Here is a 26230-nt window from a genome sequence, read left to right as displayed (position 1 = left end):
CAACCCGATTGCCACGGCAAGGAAGTGGAAGGCAGGAACTTCCTTAAGTAGTACATTCAATCAGGGCGCGCCGCGGAGCTAGGACCCGCCCCTGGCCCTACAAGAGACCGGGCAGTCCGCCCGCGCATGCGTAGGGGCGTGGCCAATGCCAAGGAGGACGCCAAACTCCAGTGTGAGGCCTGGTGCACAGTCGAAGGCCCGGCAACTGCCGCCGTGGGACGCCGAGGCTTGGAGGAGCTTGCAGCTGCCGCTGGGGAGGCCAACCCGTGACCTGCAGAGGAGCTAGCGAGGTGAGCAGGCCTGTGTGCGGGCCGAGCATGGACGGGGTGCGCAACACTTCCTACTTGTAGCTCATGCCATTTTCCATAACATAAAAAAGAAAATAATTTAATTGAGATATTTTCTAATCCCCAAAAAGTTAGAAGGTCTACATCCTATCCCGAATCTAAAGAAGCTGAATAAATTCTTAAAGAAAAAAAAATTCACAATGAACTTTCTCATCTGGAAATTGGCAACTGGTTGATCACTTTGGACCTCAAAGATGCTTACGTGCATATTCCCATTCACTTCTTTCACATCTAATGCAAATAGGAGACAGAATGTTTTCCATAGCAGGCTCCAAGCAGTGGAATTCTCTACTAGAGTTGCTACATCTGTTAAAAGAAAGAAATAGGTTCAAACGTGAGCTGAAAACATGGCTCTTTAGAAATGCATACGATCTAAGATAATATATCACTATGAACAATGCTTGAAAAATGAATGACAAGGAATGTGTGATATAAAGTATCATTAAACAACTCCCTGACTAATGTACAAAGACTTCTGAAAAGGAAATTGTATAGCACAAATTACTTTATAAACCCTTGAGTTAATATGTTTTAAGTATTATGTTAACCTATAATATGAATGTCACTTTTGTAAATCGTTGTGATCTTCTTTTGGAATGATGGTATATAAAATGTGAAAATAAATAAATAAAATGTCTCCATTTCTCAGTAACAGATAATCATTTCTATTATTGTGTTCTCCTATTTTGTCTGTCCAAAGACCAAAGAATCTTTACAAAATGCATGGCAGTAGTAGCAGCCTATATCAGGAAGCACAATGTCTTAGTGTTTCCATACTTAGATAATTGGTTAATATTGTATTGACCAGATCCTCTGAGGAGGCTACTTGGAATATGACTTTTACTATCCAAACTTATCTTGCTGGCATTTCTGCTGAATTACGAGAAATCCCGTTTCATTCCAACAACACAATTGGAATTCATAGGAGCCTATCTCAATACTCTGAAAGAGAATGCTTTTCTGTCTCTGCAAAAGATGAACAAGATGGTTTATATAATTTAAGCTTTATTTCAAAAACCAACAGTATCTGCCAGAACCTACATGGAGATGTTGGGACATATGACAGGCAGAGTTCATGTTACACCCTTTGCACATCTTCACATAAAAAGACCTCAGTGGCATTTCAAACTCTATTGGAAAAAGCATCTATATCAGTTGTCTCACAGAATACCTATCTTGAAACATTTCATTTATTCCTTAAGGTTGTGGACTTATCCAACCAATCTAGTCTGTTGTCAATTATTTCATCCCCCAGAAATTCAATGCTCTTTGAGCTCCAATCTCTCCAATTGATGTTGGGAAGCACATTTCAACACACTATGCTCCCAAGAAGCCTGGACCATACAAGAACAAACTGTTCATATAAGCTTATTTCTTACCATTTATAGTGAATCTGTGGTCCTAAAACTATTGAAGGAATTTGTTGAGATGAATGAAGCCCTAAACCAATTTCAATATGGTTTTAGAAAACCTCTAAGTATGGATATTTTATTAGTATTACTGATGCACTTAGAATAGGTTTTCATAATGGCCACAGTTATGTTGTCATTATTTTGGAACTTACTACTGCATTTGATACTGTCAACCATGCAATTCTGTTACAATGCCTGCAGGAGATTGGCATCTCTGGTTTAATGCTGAGCTGGTTCCAATCATATGTTCTGAATAGAAAACAACAGGTTTCAATCAGAGGAAAATTTTCTGGCTGGTACCCTATGTTGTTGGGAGTCCCACAGGGGTCAGCTTTGTCGATACTGCTATTTAACATCTATCTAGTTCTTATATGTAAACTGCTGGCTAGCCTCGTTCAATTATAGACTGACAATACAGTAGTAATGTACCACATATACAAGTGAGGAGGAACAGGCTCCTCTATACATTGCCAGGAAACATGCAAAATTTAGAATTGGGCAACAGCAAGGAAAATATACCTTACTGCCATTCATCTTCCAGAGAAGGATAATGTCATAGTGAATTCAATGAGCCATCATCTTCAGCCTCACAAGTGATCTTTCTTCCCTAGCACTCATCAATTCCCTTTTCAGCTGTGGGGAAAACCAGTGATACACCTATTTGTAGTGCCATTCAATCACAAACTTCCTCTATACTGCTCAAAAAGATCATCATCAGATGCTCTAGCACTGATGCTTTCTTGATTTTGTGGAGCAAATACTTAATGTATGATTTTCCACTGATTCTTTTCATCACCAAGACAATAATAAATTAAGAAAAGACGAGGGGAGAAAGATTCTAATAGCTCCCTTTTGGCCATGTCAAGTATGGTTTCCATGCAAAGACTGGCGGTCAACCATCTGATTCATTTAAAAATATTCCCAACTCTCCTGAAGCAATATGAAGGGTCCCTTCTCCTCCCCAACCTTCACTCTCCAGCTCTTGCAGCATGGATATTGAAGCCCCGTTAATACACAAAGGGGTAGATTTTCAAAGGGTTTGCGTGTAACCCCCGAAACCCTACCCCTGCACGCAAGCCCCGGGATGCGCGTATGTCCCGGGGTTTTGAAAAAGTGGTGGGAAGGGGGCGGGTGGCGGTCTGGGGGAGGTCCGGGGGCGGTCCCGAGTCCTCCAGCACAGCGGCTGTGCCTGAGGTTTGTGTACCGGCAGCTGGCCAGCACACGCAAGATATGCCTGCCTCTTGCATACGCTTGTCCCGAGGCTTGTGCGCGCCGCCGAGCCTATGCAAAATAGGCTCGGCGTGCGCAGGGGTAGTTTTTCGGGGGTTACGTGCAGGGTAGCGCACACAAATGTACCCCCTGCGTGTAAGACTTAAAATCTGGCCCAAATTGTCTTTCTCTTCAGAAGTTAAAGAGGTGAATTTAGCAGCAAGATGACCTTCTAAAAGATGTTCTTAGAACTTCAGATGGAAAAGATTTTCCATCTGATGTGCATCTCAAAATCTGTAAAAATGCTCAGCCTTTGCATTGCTTCAGTATCTTATGAAACTCTCAATTCTGGGTTAAAAAAGAATTCTGAAAGAGTTCATTTGAGTGCTATTGCAGCGTATCACCAACACTTGGAAGGACTTCCAGTGTCCAGAATTCTGGTAACAGCAACATTTATTAAAGGTCTTTACCATCTTGAACCACCTATAAAAACTCCTCTAGCTCAATGAGTCCTTAGTGAAGTATTGTCAGCTTAGATGCATCCCCATTTGAGCCCTTAACAAGCACTAATAGACATTTTTTAACCTGGAAAGCATTATTTCTGTTAGCAGTAACCTCAGTTTGCAAGTAAGCAAGTTACAAACTTTGGGGCTGATGCAATAAAATTTGCGGAAAGCGGGCTCTAACGGGCGGATTTTAAAAGCCCTGCTCGCCAGCGCGCCTATTTTCCATAGGCCTGCCGGCGCGCGCAGAGCCCCGGGACTCGCGTAAGTCCCGGGGTTTTTTGTCGGGGGCGTGTCGGGGGCATGTCCGATTGACGTGGCGTTTTGGGGGCGGGATGCGGCATTTCGGGGGTGGGCTCGGGGGCGTGGTTTCGGCCCGGGGCGGTCCGGGGGCGTGGCCGTGCCCTCCGGAACCGCCCCGGGTTGTGTCTCGGCGCGCCAGCGGCCCGCTGGCGCGTGTGGATTTACTTCTCCCTCTGGGAGGTGTAAATCCGTGGACAAAGGTAGGGGGGGGTTTAGATAGGGCCGGGGGTGGGTTAGGTAGAGGAAGGGAGGGGAAGGTGAGGGGAGGGCGAAAGAGAGTTCCCTCCGAGGCCGCTCCGATTTCGGAGCGGCCTCGGAGGGAACGGAGGCAGGCTGGGCGGCTCGGCGCGCGCCGGCTGCCCAAAATCGGCAGCCTTGTGCACGCCGATCCTGGATTTTAGAAGATACGCGCGGCTACGCGCGTATCTACTAAAATCCAGCGTACTTTTGTTTGCGACTGGTGCGCCAACAAAAGTACGCGAATGCGCATTTTTAAAAAATCTACCCCTATGTTTTCAGCGCCTGCTTTCTTAGCGCAAGGGGGGGTGCCATGCAATAAACAAATTAGGGGGTCACGCTAGCAAGGAAGCGCTAGGGTCGCTAGCACGACCTTAGCACCTCCTTGCTAACGCGACCCTGCGGTTACTGGCAGTCTGCCGGTTATGAACACCGATGTCAAAAAACTCAGCGTCGGTTTTCATAACTGCAGTCAGTCGGTTATGAAAAGCGACGCCGAGCATATCAACGTCGGTCTTCAAAGCGGCCGGCAAATTTTTTTTTCTTTTTTTTTTTTACTTTAAAAAAAGTACAGAAAAGCAGTTTTTTCTGCTTTTCTGTACTTTTTTTCTGTGTGCTCAGCTATTAACGCCTGCTCCACATTTATTTTTTTGCATTTGGAATGAGTGAGTAATAGCCTCAATCACATGCATTTGCATGTGATGAGCGCTAACTCATTCACTCCGTGTCAGACGCGCGTTAAATAGGCGCTAATCCCCCTATTGCATTAGGGGGTGGATTAGTGCCTATTTAACCCGCGTCCGACCCTTTAATAGTACATGAGCCCTATACACAATTTTTCAAAAACAGATAGTATTAAAAATTCATCTTAAATTCCTACTTAAAGTAGTTTCACAGATTCATTTAAATCAATCCATGTTCTTCCAAAATGTTTTCTGAAACCTCTTTCAAACAAAGGTGAATGAGCTCCTTATATATAATCCCCCCTTATTTTCTTCTCTTGTTAATTGTTATTTTTCATTCCTCAATAGAAAATCATATATCTTTCTCATTTCTAAGTATTAATATTTATTATTACTTTTATAGTTATGTACCTTCTTATCTTATGTTACAAACCATTCCATGTAAATGTTTATCCTACTTTATTTAATCACCCAGTTCTTTGTAAACTGATACGATATGCAAATGGTTTTCGGGATAAAAAAAGCCTTAAATAAATAAATATTCTTTAGACTGCAGAAGAATATTTCTATTTTATTTGGAAAGAAATAAGCATTTCAGAAAATCACAATTTATTTTTTCATACAACCCAGACAAACAAAGCCTCCCAATTAAAAAAAAAAGACCCTCTCAAGATGGCTATTGAATTGCATCTTATTGATTCACTACTGCAAAAGTTTACCTACATAACAAGGTTAAAGCTCAGTAAGGGCAATGTCTGCCTTCGTGGCACATTTACGCTCTGTCTTTATTCAAGAGATACGGAAACATGCTACTTGGTCTTTAACCATACAGTTGTTAAACATTACTGCCTAGAAAAAGATTCTTCTCATAGAGAAAGCAACTTTGGTCAGACAGTCCTCAAGAATGTATTACTCCTCGGGGGATTTTTGCTCACCTGCATAATACAGAATTTACACCGAATTCCTCACCTGCACAGAATTTTATATTTTGCATGCAAAATTAGCCCTAGAAGTAGCGTCGGGCCCCCAGCTGGGAGAGGTAGGAGGCAGGAGGCAAGTGCATAGTTTTGTGCCAACTAGGAGAGGAAGAAGGCAGTTTCCTTCATACTGGCACTGCTGTTTTCTCTTCGATACTGCCCAGACTGTTCCAGCACTTTCTTGGCCTTCCCCCCTCCCCTTCTGTCAACAAGCCCAGCTCACACTCACTGCTACGAGTCCTAATCTCTGCCACTGCAGGTGCTGGCAAGTGGCCCTCTCTTCCACAGGGAAGTAAGCTGGTCGGGAAGTTGGCTTTCTTTAAAGGCGCTTCTTTTATAGCTGTCCTGGAACCTCTCCTCTTTCATGGTTCAGGACAATGGTGGTATTGGAGCTGGCAGTCTTATAGGGGCAGCACCCTGAATGTTAATAACAAAAGACTGAAGTGAGGAGGGAGGAGATGGGTTTGAGCCTGTTGGGAGAAGGATTGAGCGTGGAGGATAGAGGCCTGGGAGGAGTTGAGCCTAGGGTGGAGTGAAAGGGAGAGATGAAGGGAGCGAGACACTTGGAGGGTGGGTACTGAGCCTGCAGTGGGGGACAGGAAGAGGAGAGATTACTGGAAAGTGGATTTTGAGCTTGGTGTGTGTGTGGGGGAGGGGGGGAGCGCTTGAGGTGATTGAGCCTGGGGTGGGGGGATGAAGTAGGAGAGAGAGCAAGCTGGTGGGTTTGTTTGAATGTGGGGTGAGTGAAAGAAAGCTATAAGTTTAGCCTGGGGTAGAGGAGAGAGAGATCTGGTTTGGGGAGAAAGAACTGGGGAAGAAAGGGTAAGAGAGCATACAGAGAGAGAGAGAGAGAGATTGAAGTCTCTGGAGGAGGGGCTGGAACTTATAATGCATTTTGACAGTACTCCTGGGTGAAATCTGCATACTAATTATACATTTTGCATATCTAAGTAGTAATTTTTCTTCTGTAATGTATTTTACATTGCTACTCAAAGACAATAATTATATTGTTTTATTTTGACAAATTATATTCTGAATTTGTAAATATTGTGCACAGAATTTTACGGTTTTTTTTCTGCAGACTTCTCCCAAAAGTAATTTAACTAACATCTTCAACTCTCCCTCCTTCCTTTACTTTATGGCTTGCAACTCTTCCTTAAAAAAAAAATGAGAGAGAAAAGAGATGGATTTAATTGTAGTCCTCCGCTTGGGAATCACCACTTGTGTGGCTGAAATTAGCCATATAATTCCACCCACCTCGATGTACAGTTGAAGCATGGTTAGGAAAATGACTGAAGACACTCATGTGATGGCGGATGCAAGGGAACATGCATGCATGCTATATTTCTAGGTCTTTCTAAGCTCAGAGGGAGCACATTCCATGTCAGCGCCATTTGATGATGTTGCCAACTGGTGTGGCTGATTTGTCCTGCTGCCTACAGAGAACACCTGTTACAGGTAAGCAACTCTGCTTTCAATTAACTTTAAAAAAAGTCTAAGGTGGAGAGTATCTCTCACATTTACTTATCTCACATCTGGATCAGAAATGACTGAGCATTCAGGTGGCAAACTATTAAGGAGTATCCTTAGGAAAGTGCATTAACAATTGGAGAACAGATGTGATTGTCTAGGGAGGGGAGGGAAAAGAAGGGACGGAGGGGAATTAGGAGAAAAGCACAGTTTTCTTTAAAGTAGCTGAGATACCATTCAGGGAATTGGGGCTAAAATCACAAAAAACTATAGCAAGAATCATACATTGCTGCTGTCATTCCCTTTCAGAAATTGTGTTCACCAGAGATGAAATTTGATTCAATTTTGAATGCAGTTTTCCAGGATATGATGGTGCTTCAATAAAAGAGGAACTAGTTTAAATACAAATTGACTATAGGAAGAGGAGGATCGCGGCATCAGTAAAAGGCTGAGAAGAGTAAACATCAATAAGTAAAACAGATCAGAAAGATTTTTTTCTCCTTTTTTTGCCAATTTATATAATCTTTGAAATGGCAGAATTTCCACAAACTATGATATCCATAAGCCTGAGTATATTTCATGAGGGGTAGAACTGAAATTTCCCTTTATTACAATGGCCAATTACCATAAATGGTTTTGTTTTGCTTATTCTGCCGTTTGTGACACTTCAAAGTGGATTGCATTCAAGTACCGTAAATATTTCTCTGTCCACAGAGACCTTACAGTCTGAGGGGCTTGTTTACTAAAGGTTTTCTCCCATTGTGTTTAAGGGAAAATGGTTAGTAAATAGAGCCAAAAGTTTGTATCTGAGGTAATGGAGGGTGAAGTGACTTGCCAAGAACACAAGGAGTGCCAGTGAGATTTGAACCTGCTTTCTAGTCTGTTGCTGTATCTGCTAAGATACTCCTTCCCTTCTTTAATATGCAGCTACATATAATGGTTAGAATAATGGACTAGAATAAGGCAAAATCGGGTTCAAATCCCACTTTCCTTACTATCATTCTTTGTGATCTTGGGCAAGTCACTTTATCTCCCATTGCCTCAGGTACCCACTTGGGCCACGACTGTGATAAGGTGTGCATGTCTTTGTGCATAAAACTTCGCTTCTTATGCAACAAGACGTTTACTGCACAACTTGATACTCCTCCATTTAAATTCCATGTTAATAAAGGCATTAGATCTTACTTTCCAAAGTAGAGAGGTGCGTAGGCTTAATTCAAGTTTTTTTAATCTTGGAAATGTAACTCCTGGTCAGAGGTGGAGTAAAGTGTCTGGGGCTAGTATTAGTCCATGGGGTTCAATCTAGAGTTTGTGGTTACAGGAATCCTATACATGACACTTATACATGTTTTGTGCACATTCAGGGCCAGATTTTAAGACGTACGCCCGATTTTATAACATGCGCGCGCAGCCGTTATAAAATCCAGGGTTGGCGCGCACAAGGGGGTGCACACTTGTGCGCCGAGCCCTAGGGGAGCCCCGATGGCTTTCCCCGTTCCCTCTGAGGTCGCTCTGAAATTGGAGCGGCCTCAGAGAGAACTTTCCTTCCGCCCCCCCCCACCTTCCCCCACCTTCCCCCACCTTCCCCTACCTAACCCGCCCCCCAGCCCTACCTAAACCCCCCCTAACCTTTATTTTACAAGCTGCACCTGCTTCTGGGCAGGCGTAGGTTGCGCGTGCCGGCTGAGTGCCGGCGCGCGATCCCCCAGCCTATCAGTCCTACAGAGGCCTCTTTTTCTTTTTTGACAAAATCTTTTTATTCTGTAGTCACATCGATGGATATAAAACAGCAAGAACCCAGGAAGTGTCTTGTGCATGCAGGGCCTTGAGTATCTGATACAAGAACAGAGATCAGATTAAACACTACAAAATATGATACGTCACCACAGCTTTTCTCTAATGAAACTCTAACCCTACCCCACTTATTCGGTACAAAAACCCATTCACACCCCATAACATCCCCACGCCCCCGAGATTGTTGTCCATCCTGCTAACCACCATCCACAGATACTCCACCTCCACCCACATCCTACATATTACTCATAACATTTGGAAACATATTGTCACATATTTCCCATACCACAAAGTCCCAAGGAACCCCCCTCCCTCATGTCTGAAGTTCAATTTCTCACCTAAAAAAAAAAAAAAGAAAAACTTCCAAGCCCCTTAATACCCTGACTATTGTACAGTATCTAAATGTCCCCTGCAATTTGTTAAATACCCCATGACCTTCAACTATTTCTGTGAGTCAGATCACAATTGGTCGAAAAATCGCTTCCTTGAAGCTACGTATAGTTTCTGCACTTTGCATTTAGCAGCTTTCACATTTAACCATTCCATTTGCATAATTGTAACCGTCTTAAATTCCCACATAGTCAGTGTGGGCAGAGAATCATGGATCCACTTCTGTAAAATACATTGGCGGGCTACATGTAAGGCCAGATGTATTGATTTTTCCACATTCTTATAACCACATGTGCCTGCTGGAACAGCCCCCAGCAGCAACACCTTCCCTTCTGGAGGACGTAAGGCCCCCATGCACTTATGTAAAATCTGCAGCACCTTATCCCAGAAAGGGGTTATTTTGGAGCAGTTTTAAAATCTTTGAGTAAGGGTGCCACTCTCACAGTTACATTTAACATGTATGGGGGGCTGAGCAAGCTTCATATGGTAGCATTTAACATCATCAATGTAAGAATGGTGAAGAAGCTTGTACCTAATTTCCCTTATATTAGAGTCAACTGTGTCTTTATATAAACTGGAAAAGTAATGTTTCATGTTAGTAGAGGATACTTCAATTCCCAACTCCCTACTCCAGAATTGACTTAAAGAATTCAAGGGTGCCTTAAGAAGATGGGATCTGCAAAACTTATGCCAGTGAGTAATATAATTTTTTCTGCTCAGAACATCTTGGATATCAGATAAGAAGGAGTACTCAGGTTTTTAGGGTTCTTCCACCCACTGTAAGGATGCCAAGTAGTGTTGCAATTGAAGAAAAGTGAAAACTTGTGAGGTCAGAAACTGACAGGGTTTTTAACTATGTGGACTGATAAACTAAACTGCCTTCTTCATAGCAGTCCAAAGTGCGGTACAATCCCAAGTTCTTCCAGTTAGCAAACGTGGTTTTATATTCTAGTCCAGGAGGAAAATGTTTATTACCAGTCAACAGTAGCAGCAAGAACCTATCCACCTGAAGGACCCACCAATTTCAGAGCCATCTCCAGGCAAGCACACAAGGTTTCAGTAAAATATTTTCTAATGCTAATTTTTGTACGCTGGCATGTAATCAATATAATGGTTTCCAAGAAGTAATCATGCTCTCCACAGGCCCCTGTTCACAATATACATAGGTGTCTGTGAACCATCTGAGAAATCAAGTCCACCTTTTCTTTGCAACAGATTAGCTTATCATAGTTGATCCTTCCCTTTTTGCCATGCCAGTTAAAGTGAAGAAAACAGGACTGAAGTATAGCTAAATCATGCCTTGAAAACCAACAGGGCATCATTTGTAGTTTATATTAAATCAAATGGCTGAATTTTAAATGCCCAGTGTGTGTAAACATCGGTACTTAAGTGTATGGCTGGGTCCTGTGCGCACCCCACGCATTTTCAAAAGGCCCTGGCCCTGGCCTCGCGTATAAGTGCTGATAAACGCACAAGTGCTGGGCCCGGAAAAAGGGGTGGGCAGGGGGCGTGGTCTGGGAGGGGTGGGATGGGATGGAGGCCAGCCAGGTCAGCAGCCATCAGCCGCTGTGCCGGGAAGCACACGCTGGCAGTCGGCTGGCACGCGTAATCTGCTCCAAAGGAGCAGGTAAGTTAGGAAACAAACAAAAAAAAAAAAGCTACTTCTAGTTGGTATAGGTAGTCGGGGAAGAGAGGGGAAAGTTAGGCAGGGGGTTAGGGAATTTCCCTCCCAGTATGCTCCTTAATTGGGGAAGGCCCGATTGCATCACCTTGCATCATTTGCAAAACTTCCCCCCCCCCCCCGTGTGTGCCGCCCGCATATGCATACGTGGATTGTAAAACTGATGCACATATGCATGCGGTCACCAATTTTATAACATGCGTGCGCTAACGCGCGCATGTTATAAAATCAGCACATCCATGTGCGTGCATTGGGAGCCACGTGCCATGGACGCGTGCAAGCATCTTTTAAAATTTACCCCTTAGGAATGATCACCATTTTCAAAAGAACATAGAATGACAAGAAAGAGAGGGGAGCCCTGTCCAAGTTTGTAGTTGTGCCTTTGTCCTGACTATGACTTCCCTGATATTTATTTCCTATGGAGACATAAGGTCCTTTGGAATCCAAACCCTCAAAATATTTCAGTCTATTCATCATCCATGAAAAAGGGAAATGGCCTCTCCAGGAGTCCCTAAGCCCTGAATTTAATGCCAGAGCCTCTGATTTATCAAAATTAATTTTGAATCTTGCCGTTATAGGAAAGTTGGAAAACAGGGTCACAACTGCAGGGATACCTCAAATGGGGGTCACTGACAAAAAGCAAGATGTCATCAGCAAATACAGAGATTTTTAAATTCTGCCTGCGTGCTTTACTTTTAAAGAACAGCAATGGACTATTATGTTGAACTCAGAGTTTAGCCGGGAACAAGAGAAAACTTGATCTTTCTGTGAGAAAAGCTCAGAGCAAAATGGCACCATATCTTTCTGCCAAGCTGCCACATGCATGAAGAAATTGTTAAATAACAGTGATGTCTATATTCAGACCCATTCCAGATAGTAACATTATAGGGTCATGTATGCGTTAGTGTTGTGTCCGTCGGTTCCCGACGCCCTCTCTCCGCCCTCTTCACCTCTTTGGCGCCTCCCTCTTCGCCCGCGGGAAGATTGGCTGTCATGGCGTTCCTCTGCCGAGGTCCTCTGGCGTCCCCGGACCGGCTCCAAACTGCTAACCGCCATGTTTCCTGGAGGCCTAGGGGCGCGCGGCACGGCCCCAACTGAAGTACCGGCGATGGCGCGAACCTCGGGGGTGTCCCCTGAAGATGACTTCACCCACGATATTTAACGTCTTAGAATTTGCTAACTCATCGAGTTAGCAAGGATAAGGAATGACAATGGATTTGGATTCATTCTATCTAAGCTACTCTGCCTCCTCGGACTAACCAGGGGTACCCGCTCCTCGGGGGCCTCGTTCTCTCTCTTACTTTGTAGATTGCAGTCTGGAACCGGTACTCACTCCTCGAGGGCCCTTGTTCCCGGACTTCTGCCTGAAAGTCAGCACTGCCTACTACATTTGTGAGTTACCATCGCTCTCTCAGATCTTTCCCTGGAACCAGGTACTCGCTCCTCGAGGGCCTATACATTCCAGCTCCTGGGCTTCTATGAGACATTGTGTGAGACTTACCATCAGGTTCGGTACATGAACTCTGCTTACCCTGCCTACTCACTATATTTCAGTTTCTCTACAGCTCAGCCTCCAGGAATCGCTGTTCCAGCTTCTGAGGGACTACAGCCCAGCCGGGCATTCCAGCTCACTACTGCCACCTCTAGTGGTTCAGTATACTGTCTAATAAAAGAACTAGTGTGTGTCTGTCTCCAAACTCTGAGCCTGACAGGTGGTCCCTCTCGGGGTCATCTGCCACTGGTCCAAGGATCCACCCACAACTCTCCTAAAACTAAAACTAAAACTCTCCTAAACTTGTTAAAAGAACAGTTTTTGCACCCCCTGTTATATGTAAACCGGCATGATATGATCTTATCATGAATGCCGGTATAGAAAAACCTTAAATAAATAAAATAAATAAATACTACAGAGTGCTATCTCCTCATGGATGACACATCAGATTGCTAACTCCTACTTGATTGCTCCTCCCATCAGATAGCAGATTCACATCAGATTGCTAACTCCTCACGGAGAATACAGATTGCTAACTCCATGGATCCGGCACAACTGAATGCTTTGCAGGCCATACCAGGCCTGGCCCAGTGCATTGCGGAGCAGCAAGACACCTTTGAGAAACTTACTGCAGCATTTCATCAGCTACACACACTGAAGGTTCAAGGCACAGCCTCCAACCAAGAAGGTAAGTCACCAGAGGTAACTTTGAAGACTGCTGTACCACTGGTGGCTCCAATCCGCTTTTCCGGAGAAATCCAGAAGACCTGGGGCTTTTTGAACCAGTGCTGCATGCACTTTGCGTTACAGCCGTCTCTATTTCCTACAGATCTCTCCAAACCTACATCTTTTCATACCTGCATGGTAGGGCCCTGTCTTGGGCATCCAACTTGTGGAATATAGAAGGATTTATGGACTTGTTTAAATCCATTTTTGATGACCTGTTCGAACTTCTGTTGCCAGTTCTGCTTTAGTGGATTTGAAGCAAGGCAGCAGATCTTTGGCTGAATTTGCCATAGAGTTCAAAACTCTTGCGGCAGAGAACTCCGCTGGGACCCCAAATGTCTCAAGACTTTCTTTTGCAGAGGCCTGGATAACCGTTTGAAGAACGAGATGGCTGCTCACCAGACACCTGACTCGCTGGACGAATTAATAGCCTTGGCCACTAGGATTGATCAACGATTCCGGGACAAGGTGAAGGAACTCTGGCCTAGGGTGTTACCCGGGTTGAAACAGGCCAGTGTTGTCTCTACACCTCGGAAGGTTCCAGTAGTCCTGGCTGCCAATATAGATGAACCTATGCAACTTGGTCGTGGACATTTGACTTCAAAGGAGAGAAGATTTTGGAAGAATTGCGGCCTTTGCATGTACTGTGGTCAACCCGGTCATGATGTTTCTACATGCTCCATTCGTCCAGGAAACAGACGGGCCTAAGTCCTGCAGAAGGACTGTTTTTAGGTCATATCGCGATATATCCTCCACTCTCTCTCCCAGTCTCTTTGACCTACGGACCGATCATGGTTCAGACTCCTGCCCTGGTGGACTCAGGGGCAGGAGGAAACTTCATTCTCAGATGTCTAGTGGAAGACCTGAGGAGTTCCTTCATCAAATTACAACTTGAAGTGGGCTTTGGACGTTCCCCAACTTCGCCACTTCCACTGAAGTTCAGTGACTTTCCCAGCAGCTCATCCATCGCTGCTATCTACAACAACATCCACCTGTCTATGCAGAAGACGACTTAGAATACAAAGTCGAAGAGATTCTGGATGTTCATAAAAGAGGCAAGACTTTTGAATACCTTCTAAAGTGGGAAGGTTTTGGCCCCGAAGAAAACTCTTGGGAGCCTTAGACCACTTTCCTGGACAAAGAGATGCTTCATCAGTTCCACCTTGCGCATCCTTCAAAACCTAAGCCTGATACCCGAAGAGGAATTCGCCCTTTGAAGGGGGGTACTGTTGGGTCCGTCGGTTCCCGACGCCCTCTCTCCGCCCTCCTCACCTCTTTGGTGCCTCTCTCTTCGCCCGCGGGAAGATTGGCTGCTGCAGCGTTCCTCTGCCGAGGTCCTCCGGCATCCCCAGACCTGCTCCACGCTGCTAACCGCCATGTTTCCTGGTGGCCTGGTCGCATGCGGTGTGGCCCTGACTGAAGTACCGGTGATGGCATGAACCTCGGGGGTGTCCCCCGAAGATGACGTCACCCGCGACGAATATTTAAGTCTTAGAATTTGCTAACTCTTCGAGTTAGCAAGGATACGGAATGACAACAGATTTGGATTCGTTCTTTCTAAGCTACTCTGCCTCCTCAGACTAACCAGAGGTACTCGCTCCTCGGGGGCCTCGCTCTCTCTCTTACTTTGTAGGTTGCAGTCTGGAACTGGTACTCGCTCCTCGAGGGCCCTTGTTCCTGGACTTCTTCGAATTCACTTCTGCCTGGAAGTCAGCACTGCCTACTACATCTGTGAGTTATCATCGCTCTCTCAGAGCTTTCCCTGGAACCAGGTACTCACTCCTCGAGGGCCTATACATTCCAGCTCCTGGGCTTCTATGAGACATTGTGTGAGTCTTACCATCAGGTTCGGTACATGAACTCTGCTTACCCTGTCTACTCACTATATTTCGGGGTAGATTTTCAGAGCCCTGCTCGCCTAAATCCGCCCAAAACCGGGCGGATTTACGCGAGCAGGGCCCTGCGCGCCGGTGAGCCTATTTTACATAGGCTCACCGGCGCGCGCACAACCCCGGGACTCGCGTAAGTCCCGGGGTTTTCGGAGTGGGCGTGTCGGGAGGCGTGTCGGGGGGCGGGGCCGGATTGCGCGGCGTTTCGGGGGCGTGCCGGCAGCGTTTTGGGGGCGGGTACGGGGGCGTGGCTACGCCCCGGGGCGGTCCGGGGGCGTGGCCTCGCCCTCCGTACCCGCCCCCAGGTCGCGGCCCGGCGCGCAGGGGTCCCGCTCGCGCGCGGGGATTTACGCCTCCCTCTGGGAGGCGTAAATCCCCCGACAAAGGTAGGATCGGGGTTTAGACAGGGCCGGGCGGGTGGGTTAGGTAGGGGAAGGGAGGGGAAGGTGAGGGGAGGGCAAAGGAAAGTTCCCTTCTAGGCCGCTCCGATTTCGGAGCGGCCTAGGAGGGAACGGGGGTAGGCTGCGCGGCTCGGCGCGCGCAGGCTATACGAAATCGATAGCCTTGCGCGCGCCGATCCAGGATTTTAGCCGATACGCGCGACTATGCGCGTATCTACTAAAATCCAGCGTACTTTTGTTTGCGCCTGGAGCGCAAACAAAAGTAGGCTGTTCGCGCTCGTTTGAAAATCTACCCCTATATTTCAGTTTCTCTACAGCTCAGCCTCCAGGGATCGCTGTTCCAGCTTCTGAGGGACTACAGCCCAGCCGGGCATTCCAGCCCACTACTGCCACCTCTGGTGGTTCAGTGTACTGTCTAATAAAAGAACTAGTGTGTGTCTGTCTCCATACTCTGAACCTGACCGGTGGTCCCTCTCGGGGTCTTCCCCGGGGGCGTGGTCATCTGCCACTGGTCCAAGGATCCACCCACAACTCTCCTAAATACTACAGAGTGCTATCTCCTCACGAAGAACATATCAGATTGCTAACTCCTATCTGATTGTTCCTCCCATCAGATAGCAGTTTCATTACAGTTAGTATGGAAATGTCATATTGGTTATGCAAGTGGGAGGAGTTTGGACAGAGTTAATGCTAAAGAGAAGCTCCTAACATCAAATGCGATAGAGTAACACACAGCAACGCTGGTTTTAATGCCAGAAATAACTACGCCTTTTTTCTGTGCTTTGGGTCCACATTAATTGTGCACTACCAGGGGAAAAGGTTTTATTGCACATGAATGAGAAAGAGAGAGTTTGTGGGGGATGGAGTAGGTTTTGGGGGAGTTTACATACACAGTAAGAGGTATGAACAGCAAAGTTGATATCACTGAAGATTTTCTGCTGTTTGAATCAATGAAAGGACAAGAAGAGTTGATTTGTACAATGCACTCTCCACCTAGCTTGTTTGAAGCTAGGTAGAGAGTGTATGTGGGAGCCAGGTAATTAGCCTAACTATGCCTCCCCCCTGTCCAAAGTTTTTTTTATCGCATTCAATGCATTTGAATGGCTTCTCTCCTGTGTGAATCTTTTGGTGCCTGTTTAATTCTGATTTTGTACAGAAAGTTTTATCACACTCAGTGCATGTGAATGGTTTCTCTCCTCTGTGGAACCTTTGGTGTGTTTTCAGATGAGATTTCAGCCCAAAGCTTTTATCACACTCTGTACATGTGAATGGTTTGTCTCCAGTATATATCCTTTCATGCCTTTTCAGTTTTGATTTCCAACTGAAGCTTTTATCGCACTCAGTACATATGAATGGTTTCTCTCCATTGTGGAATTTGTTGTGCATTTTCAGTTGAGATTTCTGCTCAAAGCTTTTATTACACTTGCTACATGTGAATGATTTCTCTCCCGTGTGGATCCTTTGGTGCATTTTCAGATCTGATGTCCATCTGAAGTGTTTATCACACTCAGTACATGTGAATGGTTTCTCTCCTGTATGAATCCTTTGATGCCTGGTCAGTTCTGATTTCCCACCAAATCTTTTCTCACATTCAGTACATGTGAATGGCTTTTCTCCTGTGTGCATCCTTTGATGCCTTTTCAGTTCTGATTTCCCACTGAATCTTTTATCATACTCAGTACATGCTAATGGCTTTTCTGGCTTTTCTCCTGTGTGCATCCCTTGATTCCTTTTCAGTTCTGATTTCCAACTAAAGCTTTTATCACCAAAAAAACAAAAAACAATTGTATTTTTTATGAAATTTCAGAAAAAATTCATTTTTGAATTGGTGCGCACTAACTCCAGATAGTGCGCACTAACTCTGCCAGATTAGTGTGCACTACTGGGAGTAAGTGCGCACTAACCCGAAAATCAAGGCCCCTGAAAAAAAAAACCCGAACCACGGGAAAAACGAAATTCCCATGGGGGGAGGGGGGGCCAAAAACGAAGCCCGACACAACATTTTTACCTGAAGCACATCTCTAATATTTATAGCATTTTCATAAATGTAGGCCTTAGATGGATAAACTTATCTGGCTAACTTTGGAGGAATTTTCAACAGTGCAGCCACAATATTGAATATAGCTGGCTATCTTAAGTATTTAGCCAGCTAACTTTAGGTCAGCTCTTTGGCTCAACCAGACTTAACTCCCAGTTATGCCCCTGGACCGCCCCTAACTTACCTGGCTAAATTCTAGCTGCCTAACCTATTAGCTAGCAAGAATTTATCCAGATAAAGGCTGAATATATCCGGGTAAGCCATTTAGATGGATAATTATTATGTTATCCGTCTAAATGGCTTATAAATATTCTAATTGATGAAACTCTGACTATGGAGCCTTATATTTGTTCAATGGTTCAAAAAGCATGGCTTTGACTTAGACAATTAAGAAAACTTCATCTTTTTTAGAAGTTTCTGTTTTCATATTGGTGGTACAGGCATTGATCTGTTCAGTTCTAGATTATTGTATTGGTGAGCCTTTCTAAAAAGAGCTTACAACGTTTACAGGTGGTCCAGAATATTGCAGCTCATTTGATTTTTGGCCTTCCACATAGGATGAGTGCTACACATCTATTAAAACATCTTCATTGGTTACCGATTGAAAAACGAGTACATTTTAAACTCATGATTTTGATGTACAAGGCACTGCATGGAGAAGGGGGCAGGTTATTTTCAGGATAAGATTAAGGGCTATGTCCCCACTCGTAATCTCTGCTCAAAATCAGCAGCATTGGTATCAGTCCCTTCAAGACAGGATATACACAAAGTCACCATCAGGAAACAGATGTTCTCAGTCAGCCCAGAGTTATGGCACTCATCCCCATTGGAGGTGAGATTGGAGCAGAATTTACTTAACTTTAGAAAAAAAATTAAGATGTGGCTTTTTCCATCTTAGCCCAAGGTTAGATACATTCTGTGAACAGCATAAATATTTGGGGTTAAAATGTTTTGTTTTATTTTGTGTATTATGCATTTTAAATGTTTTAATTATTTTTAGATTGGTATACACTGTCTATACTTTGTTGTAAACTGCTGTGGCCAGATCTGGTATCTGTTGAGCAGTATATAAGAAATGAGAAAAATAAATAAATAAATAAACAATGGACCTCAGTATTTTTGCTCCCAGGTATTCAGAGTCGAGCTTACACTATGCTCTAAAAAGCTTGACTTTATGAGGGCCAAACAGGGTGCAAACTAGAAGGGCTAAACTTCAAGTTTATGTTATATTCAGAGCAATGTTGCTTAGTTAATTATTTTTTGTGAATAGAACTGTGGGAGCCTCAACCTCCCTGCATCAAGCTAAGTGAAGAGCATACCTGGAAGTCTATGATTTCAATGTACGATGCCTTGATTTTTTTCCTGGGTGGTAACTCCCAATATGGAACCTAATGTTGTGTAACTACAGTGTGGGTTACTTTTCCCTATGTCTGTCACTTTGCACTTATCCACATTAAATTTCATCTGTCATTTGGATGTCCAGTCTTCCAATCTTGCAAGGTCTTCCTGCAATTTATCACAATCCGCTTGTGATTTAACAACTCTGAATAATTTTGTGTCATGTGCAAATTTGATAACTTCACTCATTGCACTCTTTTCCAGATCATTTATAAGTATATTAAAAATTACCAGTCCCAATTCAGATCTCTGAAGCACTCCACTGTTTACTTTTTTCACTGAGAAAACTGACCATTTTATCCTACTCTCTTTTTCCTGTCTTTTAACCAGTTTTCAATCCACAAAAGGACATTGTCTTTTATCTCATTAATTGTTAATTTTCTGAGGATTCTCTCATGTTGTTGGGGAAGATGGACGGCGAGAACGGCGAGTCCAAGGTGTGACCACATCTACATTATTTGATGGAAACAGCTATTGGAGATTAACCTTTTGGTTGTTTAACGATTGCCCTGGGAGTGTCACGGAATAAGAATGGATATTGTTTCCCCTGAAGCAGGACCTTAAAAGTGGGGGTCCGAAACGCGATCGTGTTGGGCTACGCAGATGAGTATCACTGCTGAATTACTTTGAATTGGGATTAAGAAAGTGACATTGAATTTGACTGTAATTTGAAATGTCATCTTGGAGGTCTCCTTAGGGTGATGGAAAGAAAGAAAGAAAACTAAAAAATTTAAAAAAACATAAAAAACCATATATATAGTAAACCGGACCCAAACCACAAAAAGAGTCTGGTAAAATACCGTGACCCTATGAGTAGTGGTCCTACAAAATTATATGGTCATTGGATGGGATAATAGCTGGTATAAATCAATTAAAAAAGAAACCAGGTTTACTGACATTTGATGTAGATATTTAGGTCTCTCAGCCATTTAATTACTGAGAAATTTGTTTTGGTCCCTTTTAACCCTTGTTTAAATTATTCTTATTCTACATTTTTATAATATCTAAAAGAGAAACTTCCACTGACCATTTTGCTATTAAACACTTCCTTAGAAATAGTTTCCAATTTGAATAACCCTTACTGAAAGATAGACTGAAAATAACTGTCACAAATTTACCTCCCACAGGATTATATATAACCGAGTCATCTCCAATAAATAATTTAAATTTAAATCAACAGCCAGAGAAGTAAAACATCAAACCTATTCCCTGAATGATGTACAGGTCTAGTCTGGGCTTGTTATAAATTAAATCACTGATTTTATTCAAGAAATTTAATTCAAAACTAGTCTATGACAAGATGTTTCTGACTTCATTTAACTCTATGGGGATTTTACATTTTGACACCCAAATCAAATTCAATATACCTACAGAAATATCTGCTGTCAAATGAGACCTCAGATAAGTTTCTTCCACTTTCCTGTCCAAAATTTCCATTGTTTTTATCATTTGGGTAAATAAGAAACTATTATAGATTTTAACTTATAATTTGATGCCGCTTTGTGGCTGATTGTTATATCTTACTGTTTTCTATTTCCTGTATCTTGTATGTTGTTTCCTGCATAATAGAATACAAATTAGCATCTGTTCACTAGTAGTTTTCAAGTGTCTGCATTTCTACATATGACACAGGATGGTTGGAAGTTTATGAACCTGCAATGATTCCCTACATTTGAAATAGAGAGTTTCTGGAGTGCAGTGGGTTCAGGAAGTATAGAAGAGAAACTTTGCAGTGATAATGATTGGCTTAGCATTGTATGTGCCCTCCTATGGACATTGAATTACATGACTGTATCTGCATCATGACTGCTGCTAACAGAATTCCACCCACCCAATGGCATGCAGGTTAATGGTAAATAAGTAACAACTGGTTAAATTTTAGGGCAGGATGTGAAGACTACTCTCTAGTCACAGGCTTAATTGAGAAGTCAACCGAAGTGAAGACAGCTACATTGAAGAAGGTTATGGCTACTGAATGCCACCATGTTTATAGCACAATTTGACCCTTACAGAGGAACAGAGAAAGGAAACAAAAGAAAATAAGAAATTGCCATACTGGATCAGGCCGAGGGTCCATCAAACCCATGATCCTGTTTCTAACAGTGGCCAATACAGGATATAAGTACCTGACAAGTACCCAAATATTAAATAATTCCCATGCTACTGTTAGGGAGCGCTGGGAGAGCGGTCCCATTTCCAAGGAGATTGTGTGTCCTTGGGCCACGGCACAACCCCAGAGGACTCCAAGGCAGAACCGAGGCTGGTGAGACATGTCCGAGCCTGGGTTGAGACCAGGAAGCCAGGCCCCTGCCGACCTGCATGCAAGGTTGGTCTCTGAGTGGTTCTCTGACTACTCCAAGCCCTTTCAGACCTACTGCTGGGAACGGCAAAGGCAGCAGGCTGGACAGGAGATGAGGGCAGACGAAATCTCTGGAACATGAAGACTCAAGATGAGGAACTTGGAGACATGAAGACACAGATGAGAAGCTTGGGACGTGAAGACTCAGATGAGAGGCCTGAGCAGGAAGACTCAGGATCAAGGTTCAGGAACAAAGTCAAGTACTGGGTTGAGGCTGCGACGCAGCACTCCCTACACAGCCCACCACATGGTGGACCCACAGGACTGGTCGTGACCACGCTTGCATGCGAAGCAGACTCCAGATGAATACATAAAAGATGAAGCCAGAACATGGCGAAGATTCAGTAGAAGTCTGCACCAAGACGTGTCCTACACAGCCACCCGTGGCTGGTCACGGGCCACGCTGGAATGGAGCAGGTTCAGTCAGAGTCTTAAACATGGACGGAGCAGGCACAAGAACATCCGAGGGCCGAGATGAGATTCAGGATAGGGGACCAAGACGAGACTTGGCTTCAGGCGAGGATAACCCTCCGGAGGCTTGCGCTGTGGACGAGAAGACAGACTCATGCCACGAGGTGATGAGACCCGACATGGCATGCCAGAAGAGGTAGCAATGAGGAACTATGGGTCCAGGAAGCAGAAGCAGAGACGAGGCATCAGGAAGGAACATCAGGAAGGCCACGAAACATCAGGACAAGACAAGAGATAATTCAGAAGAGACCACGAACATGAAGAATGATGAGAGATCCCACGAAGAACAGGAAATACCAGCAGGAGTGAAGACAAGAAGTCCTTGAGAGGAATTAACTCCTTGCGAAGGCAACTGACTGGAAGCTGGGCCCTTAAATAGGGCTGAAGATCAGAAATGCCCTGGGAGGTATCCAGGTGGGCCCGGGGCATATCCAGCCTTGGGCTCTTTAAATCTATGAAGGAGGCGAGGCCTGTGCTCTAGGAAGACTGGAAGAGGGAGTTTTAGAACCATGGTCAGCGGCCATGCTGCCGCTGAGCAGTGCAGGGAAGCCGAGCAGACTGCGCCCAAGCCTGACGCTGAGGTAGCAGCGTCCCTGCTGCGGAACCACCAGTTGAATTTGGCTTCCTGCTGCAGGCAATGCCAGGGACTGCGGCCTCTGGGCCGCTAGGAAAGTGACGTCGGCGGTGGCTCCTGCAGCGGGAAGAAGGCAGGCTGAGTGCGGTTCCGTGCCGTGAAGGTAAGCGCCTGCTCGTGGCTAGGCCCGGGAGCAGGAGCACAACAGAACCCCTTCCTCAAAGGGTCCCCTCCCTTCTTTTGGGAAGTCAAAAACCAGACAAAAAGGTATCTGGAACATTAATGGGTGCAGGCACCTCCTGTAGGTTGTAAGGAAACCCATTGGAATGTGAAACTGGAAAACACGAACCAAACACTGGAGATGAAACTCTGGGTGCAGGTGCCTCCTGCAGGTCATACGAACCCAGAAACGAAGATTTCAAAAGTAAGGCTCTTAGCAGTCCAAAGGTACCGGCCCATTGCAAAACTACTGGAACAACAAAGAGCACAAAACACAAGAGAACAAGACACAAGGAACATGGCAATGAGCCAAGCAAGACACAAGAAACACAACAAGGGCAATGCCACAAAAGAACAAAAGCCCAAAAGGCAAAATAACTCCCAATACAGGGCAAAAAGACAAAACAGCCCACAAAAAGCAAGGCAAAAAGGCAAAGAAGGCCCCAAGAAGCAAGGCAAAGAAGGCCCCAAAAAGCAAGGCAAAAAAGGCCCCAAGAAGCAAGGCAAAAAGGCAAAAAAAAGCCACAAGAAGCAAGGCAAAAAAAAGCCACAAGAAGCAAAAAGGGCAAAATGTCAAGCCACACAAGAAGCAAAAAGGCAACCACACAAGAAGCAAAAAAGCAAACCACACAAGAAGCAAAAAAGGGCAAAACAGCAAGCCACACAAGAAGTAAAAGGCAAGCCACACAAGAAGCAAAAAGGGCAAAAAAGTCTAGCCACACAAGAAAAAAGCACTGGAAAAAGCAAAAAGCCAAAAGAGCACGAAGAGGCAACAAAAGACAACAAGAGGCAACAAGAGGCAATATGACAAGGAACCATCAGAGAGCACTGGGAACATCAGAGAGCGCTCTGCAGACCCAGGAGGGAATCCAAGGATGGGATCAGCTTGCATCAAAAAAGGTGGAACATGATAGAGCCAAGGTTGGGCGCAGGCACCTCCTGCAGGTCGTGGAGCCCAACCGGGCAACGCTGATAGAATGAAAGTCCAGATATAAGCACCTCCCATGGGTCATAGAGTTCAGACAGTTGGTCAAGAAGATTCTCCGGGAATGCTGGCGCCTCCAGTAAGTCGTAAGAAAACTGGAAGTCCCCCCCCAAAAAAAATTGTTGGTACCGGAAACAGTCCAGAAAGAAAAACCCACGACAAGGACAGGCCCACTGGACACATGGCCTTCGCAATCTGTTAGGAAGTGCTAGGAGAGTGGTCCCATTTCTGAGTAGTGTGTGCCCTTGGGCCAAGGCACAACCCCAGAGGGCTTCAAGGCAGAACTGATGCTGGTGAGACATGTCGGAGCCTGGGCTGAGACCAGGAGGCTAGGCCCCTGCCGACCTGCACAGCCTGAGTGAGACCAACCACTCAAGGTTGGTCTCACTCAGGCTATCCCATGCCCTACACAGCTGCCCATGGCTGGTCATGGACCACGCTGGAACGGAGCAGGTTCAGTCATAGGCATGGACGGAACAGCCACAAGAACATCCGAGGGTCGAGACGAGATTCAGGATAGGGGACCAAGATGAGACTTGGCTTCAGGCATGAGACAGGGGATCAAGACGAGACTTGGCTTCAGGCATGAGACACGGGATCAAGGCGAGAATTGGCTTCAGGCGAGGATGACCCTCCGGAGGCTTGCGCTGCGGACGAGAAGACAGGCTCATGCCACAAGGTGACGAGACATGACATGGCATGCCAGAAGAGGTAGCAATGAGGAACCACGGGTCCAGGAAGCAGAAGCGGAGACGAGGCATCAGGAAGGACGCCACAAAACATCAGGACAAGAAAAGAGATAATCCAGAAGAGACCAAGAACATGAAGAACGATGAGGAATCCCATGAAGAACAGGAAATACCAGCAGGAGTGAAGACGAGAAGTCCTTGAGAGGAACTAACTCCTTGTGAAGGCAACTAAGGACTGGAAGCTGGGCCTTTAAATAGGGCTGAAGATCAGGAAACACCCTGGGAGGAATCCAGGTGGGGCCTGGGGCATAGCCGGCTGCGGGCCCTTTAAATCTATGAAGGAGGCACGGCCCACGCCCTAGGAAGACAGAACCATGGTCAGCGGCATGAGCAGTGCAGGGAAGCCGAGCAGGCTGCGCCCAAGCGTGACACTGAGACAGCGGCGTCCCGGCCGCGGAACCACCAGCTGAACGCGGCTTCCTGCCGCAGGTGATGCTGGGGACTTCGAGGAAAGTGACGTCGGCGGCGAGTCGTGCCGCGGGAAGAAGGCAGGCTGACTTTGGCTCCGTGCCGCGAAGGTAAGCGCCTGCTTGCGGCTAGGCCTGCGAGCAGGAGCGCAACAGCTACTAATGACAATAATTAGCAGTGGCTATTCCCTAAGGTAGCTTGGCTAATAGCAGTTTATGGACTTCACTTCCAGGAACTTGTCCAAACCTTTTTTAAACTCAGGTAAACTAACTGCCTTAACCACATCTTCCAGAAATGAATTCCAGAACTTAGTTGTGTGTTGTGTGAGAAAACAAATTCATAAATTTGTTTTAAATTTGCTACTTGATAACTTCATGGAGTGTCCCCTAGTCCTTTATTGTCTGAAAGAGTAAACAACTGATTCACATTTACACAATGTAGTCCTTTCATGATTTTGTAGACCTCCATCATATCCCCTCTCAAATGTCTCTTCTCCAAGCTGAACAGCCCTAACCTCTTTAGTCTTTCCTCATAGGTGAGCCGTTCCATCTCCTTTATTATTTTGGTCACCCTTCTCTGTACCTTCTCCAATGCATCTATATCTTTTTTGAGATGGATTAACCAGAACTGAACACAATACTCAAAGTGAGATCTCATCATGGAGCAATAAAGAGGCATTATGACATAATCCATTTTATTCATCATTCCCTTCCTAATAATTCCTAACATTCTGATTGCTTTGTTTATTGCCACATCACACTGAGCCAATTATGTCAATGTATTGTCTAAATTAAAATGTATTGCCTAGATTGCTTGGATTTCTGGGTGGTAACTCCTAATATGAAACCTAACATCATGTAATTACAGCATGGGTTATTTTTCCCTATATAATTCACCTTGCACTTGTCCATATTAAATTTTATCTGCCATTTGAATGCCCAATCTTCCATCCCATAAAATCCTCCTGAAATTTATCACAATCTGCTTGTGATTTATCTATTTTTGTGTCATCTGCAAATTTGATCCCTTCACTCGTTGTTCCTCTTTTTAGATCATTTATAATTATATTAAAAACATTGGACCAAGTCCAGATCCCTGAGATATGCCACTGTTAACCTCTCTCTCCACTGAGAAAACTGACCATTTAAATCTAATCTCTGTTTCCTGTTTTTTTTTTTATCAAGTTTGCAATCCACAAAATATACATTGCCTCTTATGCCATGACTGTTGCGGGAGTGCTTGGGCCACGGCACGACTGCAAAGGAGCTCTGAGGAAATGCCGAGGCAGGCAAGATGTGTCCAAGCATGGGCGGACAAGCTGGTCTCTGGGGTAGACCTCCAGCCACTCGATAGCCCTTTCGGACCTGCCGCCTGGAAACAGCAGATGCGACAAGACGGACCGAGGTCGAGGACAGGCGATGGTACTGGAACAAGAAGAAGACACATGAAGACATGGTCGGGCGAAGGTACTTGGAGACATGGTCGGGTGAGAATACTAGGCAAGGCTGAGGCAAG

General features: G+C 45.0%; 1 protein-coding gene across 1 annotated transcript; it reads right to left on the bottom strand.

Annotated features, from left to right (window-relative positions):
• Window positions 1-16522: 16522 nt before the first annotated feature.
• On the bottom strand, window positions 16523-17233 carry LOC115100329 (oocyte zinc finger protein XlCOF15-like). The gene has a single exon (XM_029618751.1). It carries the CDS (start codon window positions 17231-17233, stop codon window positions 16523-16525), a length of 711 nt encoding a protein of 236 aa, XP_029474611.1.
• Window positions 17234-26230: the final 8997 nt, after the last annotated feature.

This window comes from Rhinatrema bivittatum, chromosome 1 (assembly GCF_901001135.1).
Source record: "Rhinatrema bivittatum chromosome 1, aRhiBiv1.1, whole genome shotgun sequence".
NCBI lineage: Eukaryota > Metazoa > Chordata > Amphibia > Gymnophiona > Rhinatrematidae > Rhinatrema > Rhinatrema bivittatum.
The sequence above is the reverse complement of the archived record's forward strand: the minus strand, read 5'-3'. Positions and strand labels throughout refer to the sequence as shown.